Source organism: Onychostruthus taczanowskii, unplaced genomic scaffold (genome assembly GCF_017590055.1).
Source record: "Onychostruthus taczanowskii isolate IOZ18803 unplaced genomic scaffold, ASM1759005v1 scaffold1, whole genome shotgun sequence".
NCBI classification, from domain to species: Eukaryota; Metazoa; Chordata; class Aves; order Passeriformes; family Passeridae; genus Onychostruthus; species Onychostruthus taczanowskii.
The window spans coordinates 17,647,227-17,666,236 of NW_024496525.1; the positions used below are offsets into that span (position 1 = coordinate 17,647,227).

Sequence of the window (19,010 nt, forward strand, 5' to 3'; positions counted from 1 at the left end):
AAAAATCCAGAACCATAGTTGAAACTCTTTATTTCCATACAATTTTTGAGACATATTAAGAGACTACAGCTCTCTTTTAGGATTACAGAAATGTAATCCTCCTTTCAGAACAAAACTTTGTTTAGCAAGAGAGATGTGAGTTTCAGTTACGTAGTTTGATGCTTTTACTTTCATCGCATTTCTGCAATTTCAGTTTAGGGACCAATATGAAAGCTTTAATTTATTTGTTATTATATTCATGCATGTCTCCTTAGTATTTGTTAAAAGGATATGGCATAATAATTTAAACTTTTGTTCCTCCTTTCTTAGGGTTTCCCTTTTCACTTCACATACTTGGAAATTTCTTGTTTTCAGCACCATTATTATGGAACTCAGCAACGAATTTTAGTAAATACCCTTTAAAATGCATGTATTAAAATTTCAGTCCCACTGCTCCAAATATATCCATAAGAGGCTTTAAACCATAGACTTAGAGCATGGAAGTAATCTTCTTTCCTTACTCTTTCAATGTAGCAAGGCACAGTGACAATATGGTCACTGTGGAACAGCCTCTGGATATCCTACACAATTTAACCTGTGTAGGAACTGGTACACTGGTAACAGCCTTTCTGGAATCCACCAAGGAGCTTAAGCCTGTTCTCAGTGTGGAGACTGAGTCACTAATGAGGATGTTGCAGTTCGGTGCATTTAGCCTGTAACATAGCAGTGTGAAACCCCTGGACCTCAAATCCTTGGATTTAGTAATTTGTTATGATTAAAAATGTCATTACTTCAGTTTTATATCTTTGTCTAATCTGGTAGCTCTGACAGGTACTGTATTTCTGACTTGATGATAAGGCTGTGTCATTACAATGTAAGGAAAAAGGACTGAGGTGACAAAAAGAGACACATCTTGTATTTAAGTAAGTGAGGAAAAGATGACTGATCAAAAAAATTGAGCAATACAGAAACATTATATCTATTTGAAAATATTTTAATGTCAAAGTGCAAAATTCTCAGAAAACATTCCAGGTGGCAAGGACTTTTATTTTTTAAATGGTTATTAGTGTCAGGCAAAGGGAGATCACTACAGTGTGAACTACGCCTTTCAAGATGCACCAGGCATTTGAGTGCAACCTCCTGGCAGGCAACACTTTTTTCTAATCTTTTTTCTTCCAAAATCTATCTTTGATATCACAGTAATCATACAATTAGGACAACAATAATTCAAAGTGATGCATTCAAAGTGTTTAATTACAACCTTCATAACTTTGGTTGTTTTTTGGACCAAATTAATGACCTAAATTGGAAAGATGTTGAAACACTTTCAAATCATGAAACATGGGAGATTTTTTAATATAGGAAGACTATTGCTTCTTACTAATGACCTAAATTGGAAAGATGTTGAAACACTTTCAAATCATGAAACATGGGAGTTTAATATAGGAAGACTATTGCTTCCTATATTAAGGAATATTCCTATATTATGGGGGGAAGAAGCAAAGCTGGTAGTTGGTGAATGAAGAATTAACACCAGAGAAAGACTTCCCTTTGAGTCTTCTCCCAAGGTGGGTCAAATCCTGATATTTGTTTTTGTAGAAGTACCTTGTTTGAAAGCATTCTACCACAGATGTGTCTAAAAAAAGGTTTAGTACAGTAGAAGGCATTCTCCCTTTCCTGTGTGCTTCTGTGGCATGAATGCAAGGAGCTGACACTAGAGGATGCACCTCTTCAATTTTTCATATCTACTTTTATCCAAAGATAGTGCTTCAACCTCTCTAAATTGTTTTGTTGCCCATTAAAGGGAAGGAGCTCACTCAAGGGACACTTTTGAAGACTAAGGGAGGCTGCAGGGTTTGCTGGGCTGAACAAAACGTGCTCTAAACAACAGTTGATTTTTTCCCTTTACTAAATTCTCCCGTCTCACCCCACAGCAATTCTTAGGTGTCAGCTTAAACTATTAAGCTCCTGAGGATTAACCTGGAGAATCTTGAATAAAAAGAAGTCAAGAACTGACAGATGGATTCTTCTGCAGGCTTTCATGTTGCCACTCCCTTTGCGCTCAGTTCCTCCTGAGGTACTCCTTCCTGTTCAGTGCAGTCATCCTTTTCACCCCAAGGCTCGGGCAGCCTGCAGAAACAGTGATGGGCTAATACCAGAAATGCTTGGCCCCGTGCATATGAAATAGGGTGCAGTCACAGGAATTCAGAGAGAGAAGCCACAATGCTTAATAACAGCAGTGAAGTTAATTTAATTTTTCCTACATTAGATTATAGAAACTGGAATGCATTCATGAACAAGGAAAATATTTTTAGTCACAGACAAAAGAGCTGTACTACATTGTTTTTATTACCTGTGAACATCAGATTCTTCTTCCAGCAAGTCAGTGGCATCTTTCCCTTTTTTCCTTACAAATTCTTCACTGAGGCCAACCTGCTGGAGGGTGCGTCTGTAGCAACGCTCTGCTCCTTGACGAGCATCATGCTGTGAAATCGAAACTTAAACAGTAAATGCACAGAACTGGGGATTCCCCGTAACAGTCAACTGGTTTTGAAGTGTACATCTGACGCTCCTAAAGGGGACAAGAGGACAACACAACCTCCTGTCCAACATTTTTGTAATCCATAAAGTACAGTACCAAAACTGAACACTAGGACAATGTCTCACATCTCCCAAAGCCAGAGCTCGCATTTTCCTGCTTCAGTTCTTTTTTTTTTTTCTTCTTCTGTTCTCCTCATTCTACCACATTCCAGTCTTACCAGACTGGTATACTTGTGTCTGAGTCCTAACTCTGACGCTCAAATCAAAAACATGTGCAAAACCCAAGTTATGTGAAATCCTATAAGCACATTAGCTTGTAAGTGATAAGAACTAACAACAGTGAAGTTAATACATGGAGAGTGCCTGTGAAATAGCTTCATATCAGCTCAAGTGAAAGACAAGCATCTTGGGTCCTATATCCTCATTGCTTCCAAATGAACCTTGCAAATTAATGTAGTCTGAGATTAGGGTTTTCCAGAGGGACTGGCCAGTCCCTAAAGATTAAGGTGTTCTATATGGAAGGATAGAAACCTAGTATGAACATGAGTAAATACTATTGATAATGGTGAATTCTTACAATCTAGCACACGGAAATATTACCAGTATTTATCACACATGTGTGTTCTCTGCCTCCATTATCAGAACAGAAAGCCTGATCCAGGAGGGTACTTTCTTGAGAAATTTTAAATCAGCATATTGTCACTGTCTCTAACCAGCTGCAGTTCCTGCAAGGAAATGAAAGCGAAAACCCAGGGAAAAAGTTAGAGTACACACTGTATCTACACCTCAGGTGCAATAGAGATTTGCAGCTGGTACTGTGTGATGGTTGAGATGTGCTGAATGCAGCCCCATATTGCAAAGCCTACAGGTAATAAAAGCGACATAACCATCATTAATGTTCTTCTGTAGCAGTACAGGTACAAAGAAAAAGTGCTCAACCTGGAGAGGGTTTAAGAAAAAATTTTGCATCTCCAAACTGTAGTCTATGGTATTCAGGTGCAGAATAGGTATTTATTTAATTTCTGGTGTGATAAGGTCTTGATTTTGATCAGAAAATATACTGTGATTGCAATACATAATAGGAACTGGCAAGCTCCTAGAAATAAGCCTGAATGTTTTTTTCAGGGAAAAAAATAGGAAGGAATTTAAAGTATTCTTTGGTGGCTTTTCCATGTGTTATTTTGAGTGCAGCCCAGAGACTATGTGACTGTACCTTCTCATCCATTAATTAATTTGAGACTAGATTTCTTAATGCCTGTCTTAAATGAAAGACAATTTATCCTATTACCCAGAAACACTCTGGGACTTTGATCAGTTACCTTGGTGACCTGTTCAAAAAGGAATGGTCTGCTCTTGACTCGCAGCTTAATTTCTTCCAGCTCCTTTCTGTATTCTTTTGTTCTGTCTTGCATATTTTGCCTGAAATGGAAAAATTGCCTGTCTACTATAGGTTACCTCTGACTGTAGCTGATCAGGAATGATGAATTCTCAGTGAGTGTTCCATTCTTTAAATCACTTTGGTAATTCTCTTGATTCTGAATTCTGGGAAAAAAACCCTATTGCCGACAAGTTATGGACCTATTGGCAAAGCTTTTCTAGACTGCAAGCAAGAAACTGTGTTCACATTTTTAGAAAAACTTGTCTCTTATGTGTTCTTTACCAAGCTACACATTACAGTTGACTGGCTTGTACAAATTAGTTTCTACAAACATTAAAGGAGATGGTTCTGTATGGAAGGAGAAGTGTGGAATTGTCAAGATATCCAAATGAATGTGGAATGGATACAATAGCCAAAAAAGGTTAGGCTAGGAATGTTTTTAGACCTAATCTGTCCTAAAGAATTATCTGATGATCTTCATCAATTGCAAACAGTTATTTTTGTGCAGAGTAGGATACTGACCTATTCTGTTTTGACTTCTCCTTTTGTGTTTCCTCCAGACTTTTATGAGGATCCAGTGCTTTTGCTCGGCTGTTCACAGACTTTTGCATAGCTTGACATTTCATTTTCTGTTTCTCCAGCCAATAAATTCCTTCTTTGTCCCCTTCCTTTTTGTTATCTTGGGCATATCTATATGGAAAAAAAGTTAGTGATGAGCCCATGTGGACTGCCAGACCACATGCTAGGGGGGAATTTCACTTTTGTAGTCCTCCAAGGAGAAAAAGCAAAATTTCAGCTGTACAAGTGTGCAGTTTCCAAAGCAACTGGGAGACAGAGGAAGACTTAGCAAAGAAAGAAGACAGAGAAACATTCAAGTATAGTTGATGTGATGAGGGAAACACTGGTGTTTTTTCCTCCACATTGGTCAGTAGTTGTACAGTCTTGTGGACAAACTTTCTACCTACCTAATAGCTGATTCCCTCTTTCTAGTTGCATCTGTAATATGCACAGGAAGGGTGTTGGAAGAGAGAGAGGAAAGTCCAGGCAGAGAGTAACTTTTTTGCACTGAAACCTTGGAAAGCTTCTGAGAATCCTGAAAGAAAGGAAACTTCATTCAGTGTATTTGTTCACAGACAGTTGCTAGTACAGAATCTCCTCTGTTATGTGCCTACCAAAGAGAACAGCTGGGCTATGAGAATGCACTCACTCTTCTCTCTTCCATCAGCAGAGATTTACATGTGGATGGGCTGAGGGACAAGGGGAAGGAGACATGATTAGAGCTATGAAAGGGTGACTGAGCCTTAGCTGTCATAGCTCATTTTGTGTAGAATTTTGTTCTCTTGTTTGGCCTAGAATTCTGCAGTACTCTCAATACAAGGGCAGATGTCACAGAATGTTAACTATTAATAATTAAATGCTATAAACTTGAGAAGTTGATATCTTGCTAGGAGAAAGCAGTACCACTGAAATATCCAGCTATCTCACCTTTATATTTTCATTAGCCTGCCTCTGCCTGGCATGGAGATTGGAGGTTCTCAGCTTGAACGGCTTATTACGAGTTGGCTCTTTGACTTCTTGTCTCCTTACTGTTTTCCTCTGAAATGCCCAGTAAAGTTCTTCAAAATCTGGTATTGCTGGATTAATCCTTGGTTTGAAGCTGAAACTTTTGTCCTGTAAGAAGCCAAGTTTTTCCTGCTTAGTTCTGGTGGCAGTTCGGGACTGAGGCTCCCTCCGACAGTTGCTGGTATCTATAGGAGCTACAGAGCTCGCGAGCAAATCCTTTGCTCTCATTTGAATACGGATTTCCCTGCAGAGTTCGGCTTCTAAAGGATCAAAAGGAAAGCAAAGAGAAGAGTATGAGTGACATAAAAATTGCCACCACCCAAGTCTAAACTTTCCATTATGATGACAGCTACAGATATAGGAGAGACCAAACATCCTGTGCTCTCCTTTCCCCCTTTTTCAGCCCCTCTCTCCTCTGCCTCCTAGGGAAAAATAATTCAAAGATACCAGTAAAACCATGGTAGGGTCTCTTTCTTAGGCATTAATTTCTAGATATCTCTTATTGGACAATAATTCAACAGGAATTCTCCTATTCTTAAAGGTACCAGGTAACTTGTGCCCTTTGTCTCCTTTGTCTTGCAGAAATATTAATCTTCCATACTAGTCCCATACCTTTTATATGGGACTTTCAGCTATGTTGACTGTGTGGTACAAATGAATCGTTCAAGTATACTTGTAACAGATGATGGCTTTTCTATGTAATGACTTTTTCTACTTTTTCCAGCATTAATTGTCTATATTGGAAAAGCCTTTAAGTAAGGAACATTTGATGGATAGATCATATTCAGTGACTTTCGTGGCAAACTTTCTATAGAATATGTTTCAGATTATAGCATCAAACTGAAGTCCTTCCCTGTGCAGCACTAAATATTTATGAAAATGCAGACAGTTGGCTGAGGGTTGTTTTTTTTGCTTTTAGGGAAAAAAATCAATACTGCTGTTTGCAAAATAAGATGGTTTTGATTCAATTTATAGGTACTCATTGCCTGAACTATGAAATGTTCATTTCTCCTCCCTTCTCATATACCAGACAGAAATAGATCAATGGTTTGTCCTTTGCTGCCTTTTACCTTTCTAATCTATGTAGGTTAAAACAGAATGTTTTCTGATGAAAACTGAACTGGAGTATCCTCAAGAAGAAACCACAGAAACAGTAAAAAAGGAGAAAAGAATGAGAAAAGCCATGAGAATTATTAAGGACTGGCTTAGTTCCCACATTCAAGCATGAAGTCTGAATTGCTTACTTCAAACTTTCAACTGCAGTGGCTTAAGTCATCTGAAAGCAGGCAAGCATCAGTAACATTTCCTTGGCTTCCTGACCAGAATGGTCCTGGGCACCTCCTTTCCCTGTTTTAGCAACTGAGCCAGTGCAAGTGGGAAGGCCACGGGAAGCATCACAGAATGGCATGAAAGACTGGACTACTACACTATCACTTAGAACCAAACTAATTGCCTGATTTGGGCTCAGGAAATATTTTTCTCCCTTCCTAGGGGTTCTGTGCAGAATGGATCACTTGAATAGGAGTAAAATTGCCAAATCTAAGATACTGCATGGACCTTGGAGACCTATGGCACTACACCTGTCTTCATGTTTGTGCCACAAATCATCTCAGTCCCTTTAGAGTAATCAGAGGTATGGAATCCAGTGTAGGGAAAGATTCCCAGACTGTCACAATCTGCAGCAAAATGGATATGGAAATCTGTCTGTAGAGCTCAATGTGCCCATGTTTTCTGGGGACTGGAACAGAACTGCTGTTGCTGACACTCATACAGAACTACTGAACTTAGGGCACTCTACTGCAAGGGTATCTAAACAAAATGTAATGACCAGTGACACACAGGAGACTCAACAACACCAGGGGATGCTGGCCTGAGGCTCCAAGTGATGCCCTACGAGCCATGATCTTACCTCCCAGCACAGAGGCAGCAAGGGACAGGCAGGGAGGTGCTTTTACACAAAGAGCCCTGGCATGTTACCTTTGAGTTTATCTCCAAGAAGTGAGTCATAAGTAGATTTAGGAACTTTTTTACTGGCTTGCTTCTGTTTGGAGCTCTCATTTGGGGTTGCTGCTGCCAGGAATTTTTGTCTGATAGCTTCTTTCTTTTTCTCTTCCTTCTCCAGAAAACTGAAGGGCCGCTGTGTTGAAAGTAGCAGCTCCTTTCTTTTCTGTGTTGCTGCTTGCCTGCGAATCTCATTCTGCTCCATTATTTCCTGATAAAGGGGCAGAAACACGTGGGCAGGTACAGGCTGTGCCCGGAATTGTTTCTGGCATTCAGCTTCATCCTGGCTTTGCCTTTTGTCTCTCTCTTTGTCTAGTTCAAGAAACATGTACGACTTCATCAACTCGGACTTTTTGCGAGCTTCCCGCAGGGTCATTTTGAAAGGCTGAGGGATGGTGATGGAAGGAATCCAGGGAGATGAAGCGCTTTTTGGCCTCAAGCGGGACTTAGGAAACAAGTGAGGCTTTTGCTGATCCCAGGTACTGTCTGAGGTGAGGTCGGTCAAAGAACTGGACTGCCTTATGTTACCAGATGTATGACTAAGACAAACACATTATGAAGGGGAAATTAGTGACATTATTAAAAAACAGAGTTAAAAGAAGGGAGACACTACTGATTAAGAGAAAGACACCGCAGGCTGAGCTGGCTGTTAAAAGACAGGCCTAGTGTTTGTCGTTCTCAGGCTCCATATTTCGCTTTGCTACCCAAGTTTGTGAGCAGAGCTTTGCTTGTTTTGTTTTCCATGTATAAAATGGAAGTTATGCCTACTTAGCTTTGTCATGCAATTTATTTTGCTGCGAGCACTCTATTGCCAGAAAGGCCACAAGCAAACCATAAAGTTCCAGCTTTAGGGTTATCCTGCTAATAGCTACTCAACATACGAATGCAGGAGAACAATCAGGCACACAGATGCACAAATCCCAACAAACAGTACCAAACACTAGCATTCCTGGGGTGCTGATGGGAATGTCATTACAAGAAACTGCTTTAGTGTGATGTTTGAGAGGTTCAGCTAGAAACTTTGTACCTGAGAAGACGACCATATTATTGATAATAAGGAAAAAAAAAACCCACCTGAGACTATTCTGGGTCTCATTAAAATAGCAAACTTCTCATAGGATGTCTGAGGGTGATTGTGAAAGTGAGTGAAACTTAGATTTTAGGGAAGGAATAAATGCAGGCAAAAGGAAGGATCAAGGTGAAGCAGAGTGGATCAAGAACAGCAAAGGGGAAAAGAGCGTGGGAGACAGAAGGTGCAGATCGTGTGTGAACAGACTCCTGGTCAATACACTTGCTGGTAATTGCTGCAGTCTCTTCTTCATAAACTTTCTTTTAAGAGTGCATGTGTGACCTGCTAGTGAATGCAAAGCTAGATTAACCACAAGGAAAGTCATCGACCTTGGGAAGACCACAGCTCTGAAGACTGGACACTGGATAGAAACGTGTGTCATCTGCTGGCACGTTTCAAGCGTGATTAGCTGATGAGCGAGGCAGGGATTTGTGCTGTTCTTGTTTTATGTGAAAGCTGCTTACGTGGGCACCTACTGACCCCGTCCTCCCTGCTGTGACTACGCTTGTGGCCAGTGTTCTGGCACTATGCACGTGCATTTTGGGACATCTTGCTCCGCCTCCTCCCTGGCCAGAAGGAGAAGGAATCCTGCACCCCATCCTGCCGTCCTTACCAGGTATCGTCCTACCTGAGAGCCTCCCTCAGCTTCTCACGCAGAACTTCCGCCTCCCTCCTGAAACCCTCCAGCTCCTCATCTTCTTCGAACACCCCGAGGTCACCCCATAACTCTGCCTGGCACGGTACGCCCGGCTCTAACGGAGACCGCCGGCCCCCCATCCCGATAGGATGCTCCTTGCCCGGTGGCAGGAAACGTAGGAGTCGGCGTGTTTCAGCCTGAGGGGATGTCTCGTAACCTGAAAAAAACGAAACAAATCGGGAAGCGCTGGTTCTGGGGTGCCACCCCGCCTCCCCGCCCGGGAGCGCCGCGGCCCGGCCCCGCTCGCCCGCGGGCCGCCGCCTCACCCGCCCCGCCCCCCGGCCTGCACCAATCAGCGCGGCCAGCGCCGCTCGGGCCCGCCCCCTTGGCCTCACGCAGCCAATCAGAGGCGAGGCCGGCGGCGCGCACAGCCGTTGTCATGGTTGCGCTGCGCCACTTCCGCCGCCGTCAGTTCCGCGGCGATGGCGGCGCTGCGCGGGCGGGCGCTGCTGGCCCCGCTCGGAGCGCGGCTGAGGGCCGGGCCCCGCGCCCCGCTCCGCTCCGCCGCCTCCGCCCCACCGCTCTACGATGTGGTGGTGTCGGGCGGGGGCATGGTCGGGAGCGCCATGGCCGCCGTGCTGGGTAAGGCTGTGACCCGCTCCCCCGCAGTGTGAGATAACCGGGTGTAGGAGCTCAGTGTCCAGGATCCCGCTGAGGGATCCTTCATCCTGCGTCCTCGTGGGGCAGAGCTCTGAAGTTGACCTAGGGCTGTTTGGTGAGCTGGTCAGTGGTGAGCCTGGCTGTATCCGTGTGTGCGCACAGCTGTTAATGGGGCCATTAGCTGCAGTTTTCGAGACCGTAGTGTTTCTGTCAAACATGCTCATCCTTAAATAGCTGATGGATAATGTCACCCATAGCTGAAATGCTTTTCTGAATATAGACTCATAGGATGGGTTGGAAGGAACCTTAAATATCACCTAGTTCCACCCCCCTGTGGTGTGCGGGGTCCATAGGCCAGGTTGCTCTGAGCCACGTCCAGCCTGGCCTCAAACACCTCCAGGGTTGGGACATTTCCAGCTTCTCTGAGCAACCTGTTCCAGTGCCTCACCATCCTCACACCAAAGAACTTCCTCCTAATATCTAATCTAAACCTAGTCTCTTCCAGTTTGAATCCATTTCCCCTTGTCCTGTCACTACATGATCTTCTAAAAAGTCCCTTTTTGTCTTTCTTGTGGGCTCCCTTCAGATACTTAAGGCCACAATTCAGTCACCCCCAAGCCATCTCTATTCCAGGCTGAACGAACCCAGTTTGCTCAGTCTTTCATTGTAGGAGACGTGCTCCACCCGTCTAATCATTATTATCTGATCCCACGTTTCATTCTCTAACTCAGTATTTTAAACTCTGGAATACCAAGTTAAAATGGATTTCTGCTTGCTTTGTATCAGTAGAGATCCTAAAAGTACTGGCTGCTCCTTTATTTGCAATGTGGATTCAGAAGGGTGTAGTAGTGACAAAAGCTAAAAAAAAATAGTGCCCAGAAGAGCAAAGATCCTGAGCAAGTGCTGAGTGCTTTGCAAGTATAAGGGCTTACCTTGCAAGCTTAAGTTCTGCTTGTATTGTTAAACAAGAGCCCGGTGGATTTGAGATGGCATAAGGATCCCCTCCAGCAGTGGTATCTAAGGCTGACAAGCAGGTTTGGGACCTCTCAGGAGATGAGGTCATTACTGTGCATCATCTAGAAAATGTGCCCAGGACACTGCTGTCTTTAGGGCTGCTGTAGTAGTAAACTCCAGATGTTGCAAGGACACCACTGCTGTCCTCAGTGCCTTCTGCATCTGTAGTGGTGGGGATGCTGCTACTGTGGCCAGCTCAGCTGCAGTGTTTTGCACTTTACTTCAATCTCCTTTTTTTTTTTTTTTTTTCAGTTCTCTTTAACTGGAAGTTAAAAGTCTAAACTGCCTGTGCTATCCCATTGTCAGAATGTAAGGACAGGGAAAATATTAATGTAATTGCTATGTATCACAGAAGTTTGATTTTGATTTCCTAAAAGAAGATTGATGTTTAAGTTCTGGAAAACGTGTTCTGGAGTAAACATTGCAAATTTCACTTGATAATACTCCAGTAATAAATTTTTATTTAAAAAAATGGCGCAAATTTGTATAAAAATGTAAGCTTTATGTAAAAGGGAAATATGTAATCCCTGCTTTAGCTGCAAAAGAGTTGTCCATCTCAGTAACAGGATTGTAGTCATAAAGCTTTAACATACAAATTACCTGCCTGGTCAAAACCTGTATTGTGTATGTATTTCTTTATTAATTGTTGTGTCTATTCTGCCTTATTACAAAAACTCAGGTGTTTTATTTTTGAGATTTTTGGCAGGAGCATTGTAACAAAGCATGCATTTGCTTATTTTAGGGCATGACATCCACTTCCATGATAAAAAGATTGCTTTGCTGGAGGCTGGTCCTAGGAAAGAATATGATCACATGCCAGACAGTTACAGCAACAGGGTCAGTTCCATCTCCCCAGGATCAGCAACCCTCCTAAGCAGTAAGTATGATTTTGTTGTTTGCATTTTTAACATTTATATCTGAGCTGGTTTTGTTTGAACAAAAACCCTTTTGACCATGTGTTGCCTTCACCTTAACATCAGTAGGATTATTTGCCTTTGTCTCTACATGCTGAGTTGTGGTTATTAAATCCAGATTCTCTCGATAACAGGGAACTGTGTTCTGGTATCTTGGTCTGATTTGTTATTATATAAATATTTGTGACTTTAGGCTAGTGAAAGGTTGTAAGGTGCTCTCAACAGCACCTGGAATGTTCTATTCACAAAAGAAGCTTAGTGCTTTGTCATCTGGTAATTCAGTCCTCAGTTAATGAGGATTAATTGTCATTTTAAAGAGATATCTGAGCCTAGATTCCTTATGGAGAAAGAAATGTTCTCTACAATAATGCTGTGCATTTCTATGACTGTTTTATTACCCAGTGATGGGACAGTGAGAGTTGTCTGTTAGGTCAGAGGCTGAGGGAGTGCTCTTAATTCTTTCCTGCTGGTTTGTGTTAACAATGTGATTCTGGAGCTGTGATAGCACTGAGGCAGACCTGCCACTGTCTAGGGATGGTGCAAGCCAAGCCTGAGCATAGTCAGGGAAGAGTGGAGGAGAGTGTGGAGTGAGCTTCAGTTTAGTTTTGGTCTCAGTGTCCCATGTGAACCTGTATCTCCGTGTATTTCTGTCCTTTTTCAGGTTGTGGTGCCTGGGATCACGTCTGCAGCCTGAGACTCAAACCGTTCCGGCGAATGCAGGTGCCTTAGGGCTGCAGATACACCATGTGTCTGTCTACTCTGAATTCTCAAAAGTACTTGCATCAATGACACAAAGGTTTTTCTTTCTATGGTAAAGGGCAGGTCATACTTATGTTCATTTCTGTCCCTTTTTTTGTGGGTAGCAGTCTGCTCAGAAATACCTGTCCTCAGGATCTTGATGTTACAGGCTGAAAGTGGATTCCTAATGGCAGCTGTAGATATTGAGGCTTGGGTATTAGCCAGGAAATAAAGGTAAAGGGTGTATAGGTTTGGCTGGGATAGAGTTTCTTCTCTTCATGGTGGCTTGTATGGGACAGTGTGTCAGATTTGTGTTGAAAACTGTTGATAACACAGGGATGTTTTAGTTACTGCTGAGCAGTGCTTACACATTGTCAAGGCTTTCTCACACTGCCCTGCCAGTAGCAGGCTAGGGGTGCACAAGAAGCTGGGAGGGTACACAGGTTGGACAGCAGACCCTGGCTGATAATCCATACCATATACTGCCCTGCTCAGCAATAAAAGCTGAGGAAAAGAAGGCAAGATGGGAAGTTGGGAGTAATGGAGTTTGTCTTCCCAGGTAGTCATTATGCTTGATGGGGCCCTGCTCTCCTGGAGATGACTAAACACTTGCTTGGTCTTGGGAAGCAGTGAATTAATTCCTTGTTTTGCTTTCCTTGCACATGTGGCTTTTGCCTTTCCTATTAAAGTGCATTTACCTCAAGCCATGAATTTTGTACTTTCATCCTTCCAGTTTTCTTCCCCATCTCAGTGCAGGGGAGTAAGGAAGCAGTGGTGTGGGGCTGAGCTGCCTGCTGGGGTTACCCTACAGCAAGGTTGTAGCATAGCTTCCTATGGTAATTATGTAACAGAAAAGTAGGGATGAAAAACTTGACTTGGAATTACTTTTTTAGCTTAAGCTAAATAATTTAATGAAATTTGTTATGTGGTGCACTTTAGTAACTGGGAAGGGACAGTAATTCAGGATGTTTTGTCTAGTTCTATATTTCTAGATTACTGTGTCTTTTTGCTGTTAAGTCCCTGAAATGGACTTCTTTATCACATAGCTTCATGTAATGTATTTTTTCTTCGTAGGTGTGGGATGCTTGTTCAGAAGCCATGATCGTTTTTGAGAAAGATGACTTAGATGACATGGGTTACATAGTGGAGAATGATGTCATTATGTCTGCTCTCACAAAACAGTTAGATGCAGTAGCAGGTAGTGGACAACTTCTTCAATGTTTTATTTCCTGCAGATAGCTTTCAGTTACTTGCCTTCTATTGTGTGTTAAGTCTTGAGAGGGAGAAATTTGTCTAACAGGTAACTCTTGAGAATGGGAACCTTCTGGAATTGGGAAGGAGGGAGAAATCTGACTTCCAAAGGCTACAAAGCAGGAAAGCACTTGCATATGTAGTTCTTCAGGATACAGTCTCTTCAAAATTGGACTTAATTAAAAAAATCTCTACCTCCTTGTCCAGAGCAGGCCTTGCAGTGGCAAGGGGTTGTCCATATCTGTTTTTTCAGGGTGCCTTGAAAATTGTAGGGTGAGCTCCTAAGGTGCATGGCCTTGGCTGTTGTAGCAATGTTTCTTTTTTTCCTGTCCGTGTCATGCTGTGACCATGGTACTCTGTGTTCCCATCAGACCGGGTGGAGGTTTTCTACAGGAGCAAAGCAGTTGGGTACACCTGGCCCCTTCCTTCCCATGGCTGTGACACAAGCCCTTGGGTCCAAGTTGAGTTAGCTGATGGACGCAGACTTCAGACCAAGCTGCTGGTAACTAAACTCTTTATTTCCATTGATAAGGCATCATTTCTAACCCAAGTCCTTTCCACTGGATTTGGTTCCAATTCCATGTGTGCCACTCCACCCACATGGAGTGCTAGAGTGAGGTGAGTGGCTAACCCTGGCAGGGAGGGTGTGGGACACTGGGCATGGCCTTCTCTGCCTGGTACAAGGAGATGCTGCTGAATTTGAGAAGAGCAGAAGGGCCCACCTCTTCTGGTTTTGGGGGGGATTGGTTTTTTTTTCCCTGGATGAACAGACAATATAAGATGCAGTCTGAGGTTTTTGGAGTGAAATACTAGCTCCTAATGTTTCTAAGAGCTGCTGCAGAAGTTGCTTTGCATCTCTTTGTTTTACAGATTGGTGCGGATGGTCATAACTCTATGGTCCGGAAGGAAGCTGAAATTAAGAACATCGAACATCAGTATGACCAGTCAGCTGTGGTGGCAACTCTCCATTTATCTGAGGTAAAATTCTGCTAAACTGACTCTTCCATAAGCAGTAGAACCTAAGAGGGTGATCTGGCTTGCTGCCCACTTGCTTCTTTCCACTGCAGGCCACAGACAACAATGTAGCATGGCAGCGGTTCCTTCCCACTGGGCCAATTGCGCTTCTTCCGGTAAGGTGTCTGTATTTCTTTAAATGTTTTTAAAGATTTTTGTAGTCTAGTCACTTTATTTCTATCCATGCCCTTCTGTGTTAGTTCTGTCTCTTAAGAATTTGCACATCTGCCCTTCACTCTTGATTTATTGTGTTTTCCCACTCCTACCGTCTCACTCTATCCTTGGCATTTTCCACTTGTTACAAGTTGGGCAGGAACTGTAATTTTCAGAGGGACTGATGGTGTGAGACAGGGCAGTGGGGAAGTCTTTGCACTGAGTATTTATTTTTGTTTCTTTTTCTCTTGATATTTACCCTTGACATTCTCTTAAACTAGCTGTCTGACACTGCCAGCTCTCTGGTCTGGTCTACATCTCATGACCATGCATCGGAACTTCTCGCTATGGATGAGGAAAGCTTTGTGGATAGCATCAATTCTGCCTTTGTGAGTATCAGCCTTTCAGAAATAGAACAGAATTCCGTAGCTTAAACGACAGTAATGGGAGAGGTGGATTCTGAAGTTCCTTCCTCTGGTGAGAATGATACTAAAGAGGCACCTAGCAAAGAAAAGATGACCCCTTGAGACTGAATTAGGTTAGTTCTGAAAGTCACAGAGGTTAACCTAAATTTCCAAAAGGTAGCAAGAGTAGACTCATCCTGTTGGAAATTTGTATGTCCTAAAATGGTGAAGATAGTTTTTACTACTGTATTGTTTTGTCCAAGTGGTTAAAATTCAGTATTTGGAACTCAGATTTTTTTTCATCTGGGTTCTTTTATGGGTCTAGTTTGGGTCAGCTTCCAAAGATTTGTTTGTCTCTTTCAGTGGAGCAACATAAACCACTCTGACTTCATTGACACTGCTGGGGCCATGTTCCGTTCTGCCATTTCACTCCTGAAGCCCTCAGGGACTGCAGTCCGTCAGCTGCCCCCAAGTGTCGCTAAAGTAGATCCAGAGAGCCGAGCCATGTTCCCCCTTGGAATGGGCCACGCGACAGAGTACGTCCAGCACCGCGTGGCTCTTATCGGGTAAGGCGCTCAGTGGCAGCCCTTGGGCGAGCGGGTGGCGTGTGGTTAGAAATGACCTGAGGACAGCAGCTCCCAGTCAGCAAATTAGATGTTAGAAATGATACATTGTTCCAGTTTGACTTCACCCAGATCTGGTTTGTTCTGTGTGCCCTCATGTCCTTTTGTATGAGTAGCTTTCTGCCCATTATCTGTGCTTTCTGTGTAAATTGAAAGATAATTATTTCCTTTTCCTGGTTTGTACAGTCCAGTGAAACAATCCAGTATCTCATGCTGGATCTGTACTTCCCCTTACATTATACCAGCCATTCTGAGCACCAGTTTGAGGTTTAAACTCACCTTTTTTTAAACACAAATGACAAAAATTACTCCATGTGGGATGTCAGACACTTTTGTATTGTGGCGCATGCAAATAGGAAAATACCTAATTTCATATATTCTAAGGTCACATGTACTTTCTTCTCTGCAGTGTGGTGGTAGCTTTTAGTAATTCTTGGATGCTGTGCTACACTTTTGTGTGGTACACTTTTCATCTTTCCAACCTATGAACCACTCTATACTTGGGAGCATGCTATGCTTTATAGCTTGGTAAAGCACATTATCTTGCATTTTATATCAAAACTTCATTTAATTTCTCTAACTTTGTGACTCCTATAGCAATGATTGTCTTTAAGCTTTACAGATAAGTCTGTTTATGGAAGAACACGATTTTGTTTCTGTTCAATGATAATCCCACCTCTCCTTTATACTCACGATGTCTGTCCTCTTTGTGTTTGTGCAATGTGCCATTGACAGCGCTCCTGCTGTGCTGAGGTCACTTACAAAAACACAAAGGCCTGTTCCATTGTGATCTGAGAGGACTTTGGCTAGTCACCTCTTTATAATTTTTCCTTTCAGACCTGCTTTTTGTTACCTCCCCTATGTCTTGCTTGTTACAACTGGAGAGGCAGTCAGGTAGTTCAGCATAGCATGCAAGGAGGTTCTGGATAAAGCGCATATGCTGCTCTAAGGTGTTCATTGCAAAGAGGTGAGGAGTGCTATACTGATCCCTTCTGGGGTTTGTCAGCTACTGTGGCTTTCTTTAAGAAGGGAAAGAAATTTCTGTTTTCTCTTGCTCCAGGGATGCAGCACACAGAGTCCACCCACTTGCAGGACAAGGAGTGAACCTGGGCTTTGGTGACATTGCGTGTTTAGCTCATCACCTCAGTGCAGCAGCCTTCAACGGGAGCGATCTGGGTAAGGCTCCAAGCCAACAAAGGGGCAGTAAAGGATTAGTCTTCCAGGCCTTTGCTGCAGTACCTCTGGTTAAGCATGCAGCTGTCTTGTGTTTGAAAGCTTTGTTGAAGTGAAGCAGTTCACAATTCTTGGATGCAGTTTCCATCCCATGAATTTAAAGCTGCTTTAAAAAAAATAACTGTAAGATGGCAGTTAGAAATGTGGTGAGATGAGCAGTAGCTGGTGGAAAGAAGTCTTTATTGAGATGGACCATTTCTCTGTTCTCCTTCAGTTCCCAGAGGAAACTGCTCTATTGATAAGATGCACAATTTTTTGTAATAGAAACATTCAATTATGTCTTCCAGGCTCCTTAAAACACCTCCTCAAGTTTGAAACAGAACGTCAGAGGCATAATGTCTCCTTGATAGCTGCTACTGATGTGCTAAAAAGGCTGTACTCTACCACACTGGCTCCTCTGGTGTTGCTGAGGACATGGGGATTGCAAGCAACAAATGCCCTGCCTCCTGTCAAAGTAAGGATCTCACTTCAGTGAGGGCTGTAGAAATTGTCCAAAATTATTAAGGAAATATGCACAAGATGTAAAGACCTTTGTTTGTTTTAAATGAAACATTTTTGGTTGAAAAATACTAGTTTAAACTGAGGGGTTTGTGTCCTGAATGAGCCTGGGGGGGGTTCCTAAACAACTGATGACTCAGTAGTGACTTTTTTTTTCCCCCTCCAGCACAAGGGAATATGAAAGATCTAACTGTCTTATATTCTGTATCAGTAATTAGGAGTTAGAGGTCATCAGAAGTCTTTATTTTGCTATGAAATTGAAGTGTCAAACCTTGAATTGTATTCCAGCAATGCACAGAGAAAACAGGCCTGTGAAGACACATCTTCACTAAGAGATAGGGTGACTTCCCAGATGCACTGTGCAGCCCACATGTAACTGTTTCTGTGCTATTTTGCTTTGTGAGTTGTTCTCTCATGGCAGAAGTTCAAGTCTCTAAGATGGAAATTACCTGAGGAAGGCAGTGGTGAGGAGTTTCTGTCTTAGCCCCTCTGTTTGCAGCCTATCTGCCTGAACTTCTCATCCTCTTGACCTAGTTGCTGGATTTTTGTGAGGATCCTTAAGCCCTCTGCTCTCAAAGCTCCCAAGCACCAGCAAATTAGATTCTCGTCTTTGGATTTCAATTTATTTCATTTATTCTCCATCTTCATATTAAACACAGGTTCCCTGTTTCCTTTGTGTCATGGTCACAGTTGAGACACTTTCTCAGCTGAAAATCAGTACATTCCTAAGGCAGAGCAGCTGCCACTGCCATGGTGTCTTCATTAAGGAAGACTATGCTGCTGCTTCAGTGCTCATAAGTTTTTTTTCTCTTTCTCTGTTTAAAAGAAAAAAACAAACGAAGATGTCTTTTCTGAGCACAGAATCCATTGGTAATACCAGTTTTGTACTACTTGGGAAGGACAGGAATGCTATGATTTTGTTAATTTTCTAGGACATAGGGATAGGTTCTCTGCGTGTGGCTAGAAAGACTGGCCAAGAATTGTTGTTCACTTATATGAAAGGGAATGTGCCTGAAGGTTCTTTCTAAAACACATTCTTATGAATTACTTCTCTTTGTCTTCTCTTTTAGGAGCAAATCATGGCTTTTGCCAGCAAGTGATCTGTTGTCAGTCTGCCTGTCAGCAGCTTGCCTGTGAATGCATTGCCCTTAAAAGGACTGTAACTGACTTGAGTATTTGAATTTTTATTTTAATTTTCAATAAAACTGAGGGATTGAGCTGTGTATTACACCATCCACTGGTTTATGCAAAAGCCGTCGCATCTGCCCTCCTCAAGAGGATTTAGGGTTTCTTTCCATAGTATCATGATGTCTTCGGCCACAGAACTAAGCCACTAACTA

The 19,010-nt window shown here is 42.6% G+C and overlaps 2 protein-coding genes across 2 annotated transcripts; one reads left to right on the forward strand and one right to left on the reverse strand.

Annotated features, from left to right (window-relative positions):
• Positions 1 to 1,474: 1,474 nt before the first annotated feature.
• On the reverse strand, positions 1,475 to 9,451 carry FAM161B (FAM161 centrosomal protein B). Its single transcript, XM_041397975.1, has 8 exons — positions 9,160 to 9,451; positions 7,439 to 8,001; positions 5,384 to 5,721; positions 4,864 to 4,991; positions 4,421 to 4,588; positions 3,840 to 3,939; positions 2,333 to 2,463; positions 1,475 to 2,109 (listed from the first exon to the last, which is right to left on the reverse strand). The coding sequence occupies exons 1-8, from the start codon at positions 9,306 to 9,308 to the stop codon at positions 2,019 to 2,021; spliced, it is 1,668 nt and encodes a 555-aa protein (XP_041253909.1). The 5' UTR covers positions 9,309 to 9,451; the 3' UTR covers positions 1,475 to 2,018.
• A 188-nt stretch (positions 9,452 to 9,639) lies between these two features.
• Positions 9,640 to 18,893, forward strand: COQ6 (coenzyme Q6, monooxygenase). Its single transcript, XM_041396687.1, has 12 exons — positions 9,640 to 9,810; positions 11,585 to 11,719; positions 12,418 to 12,476; positions 13,569 to 13,692; positions 14,117 to 14,247; positions 14,616 to 14,723; positions 14,813 to 14,875; positions 15,194 to 15,301; positions 15,680 to 15,882; positions 17,000 to 17,115; positions 17,460 to 17,626; positions 18,741 to 18,893. The coding sequence occupies exons 1-12, from the start codon at positions 9,651 to 9,653 to the stop codon at positions 18,768 to 18,770; spliced, it is 1,404 nt and encodes a 467-aa protein (XP_041252621.1). The 5' UTR covers positions 9,640 to 9,650; the 3' UTR covers positions 18,771 to 18,893.
• The last annotated feature ends 117 nt before the right edge of the window (positions 18,894 to 19,010 follow it).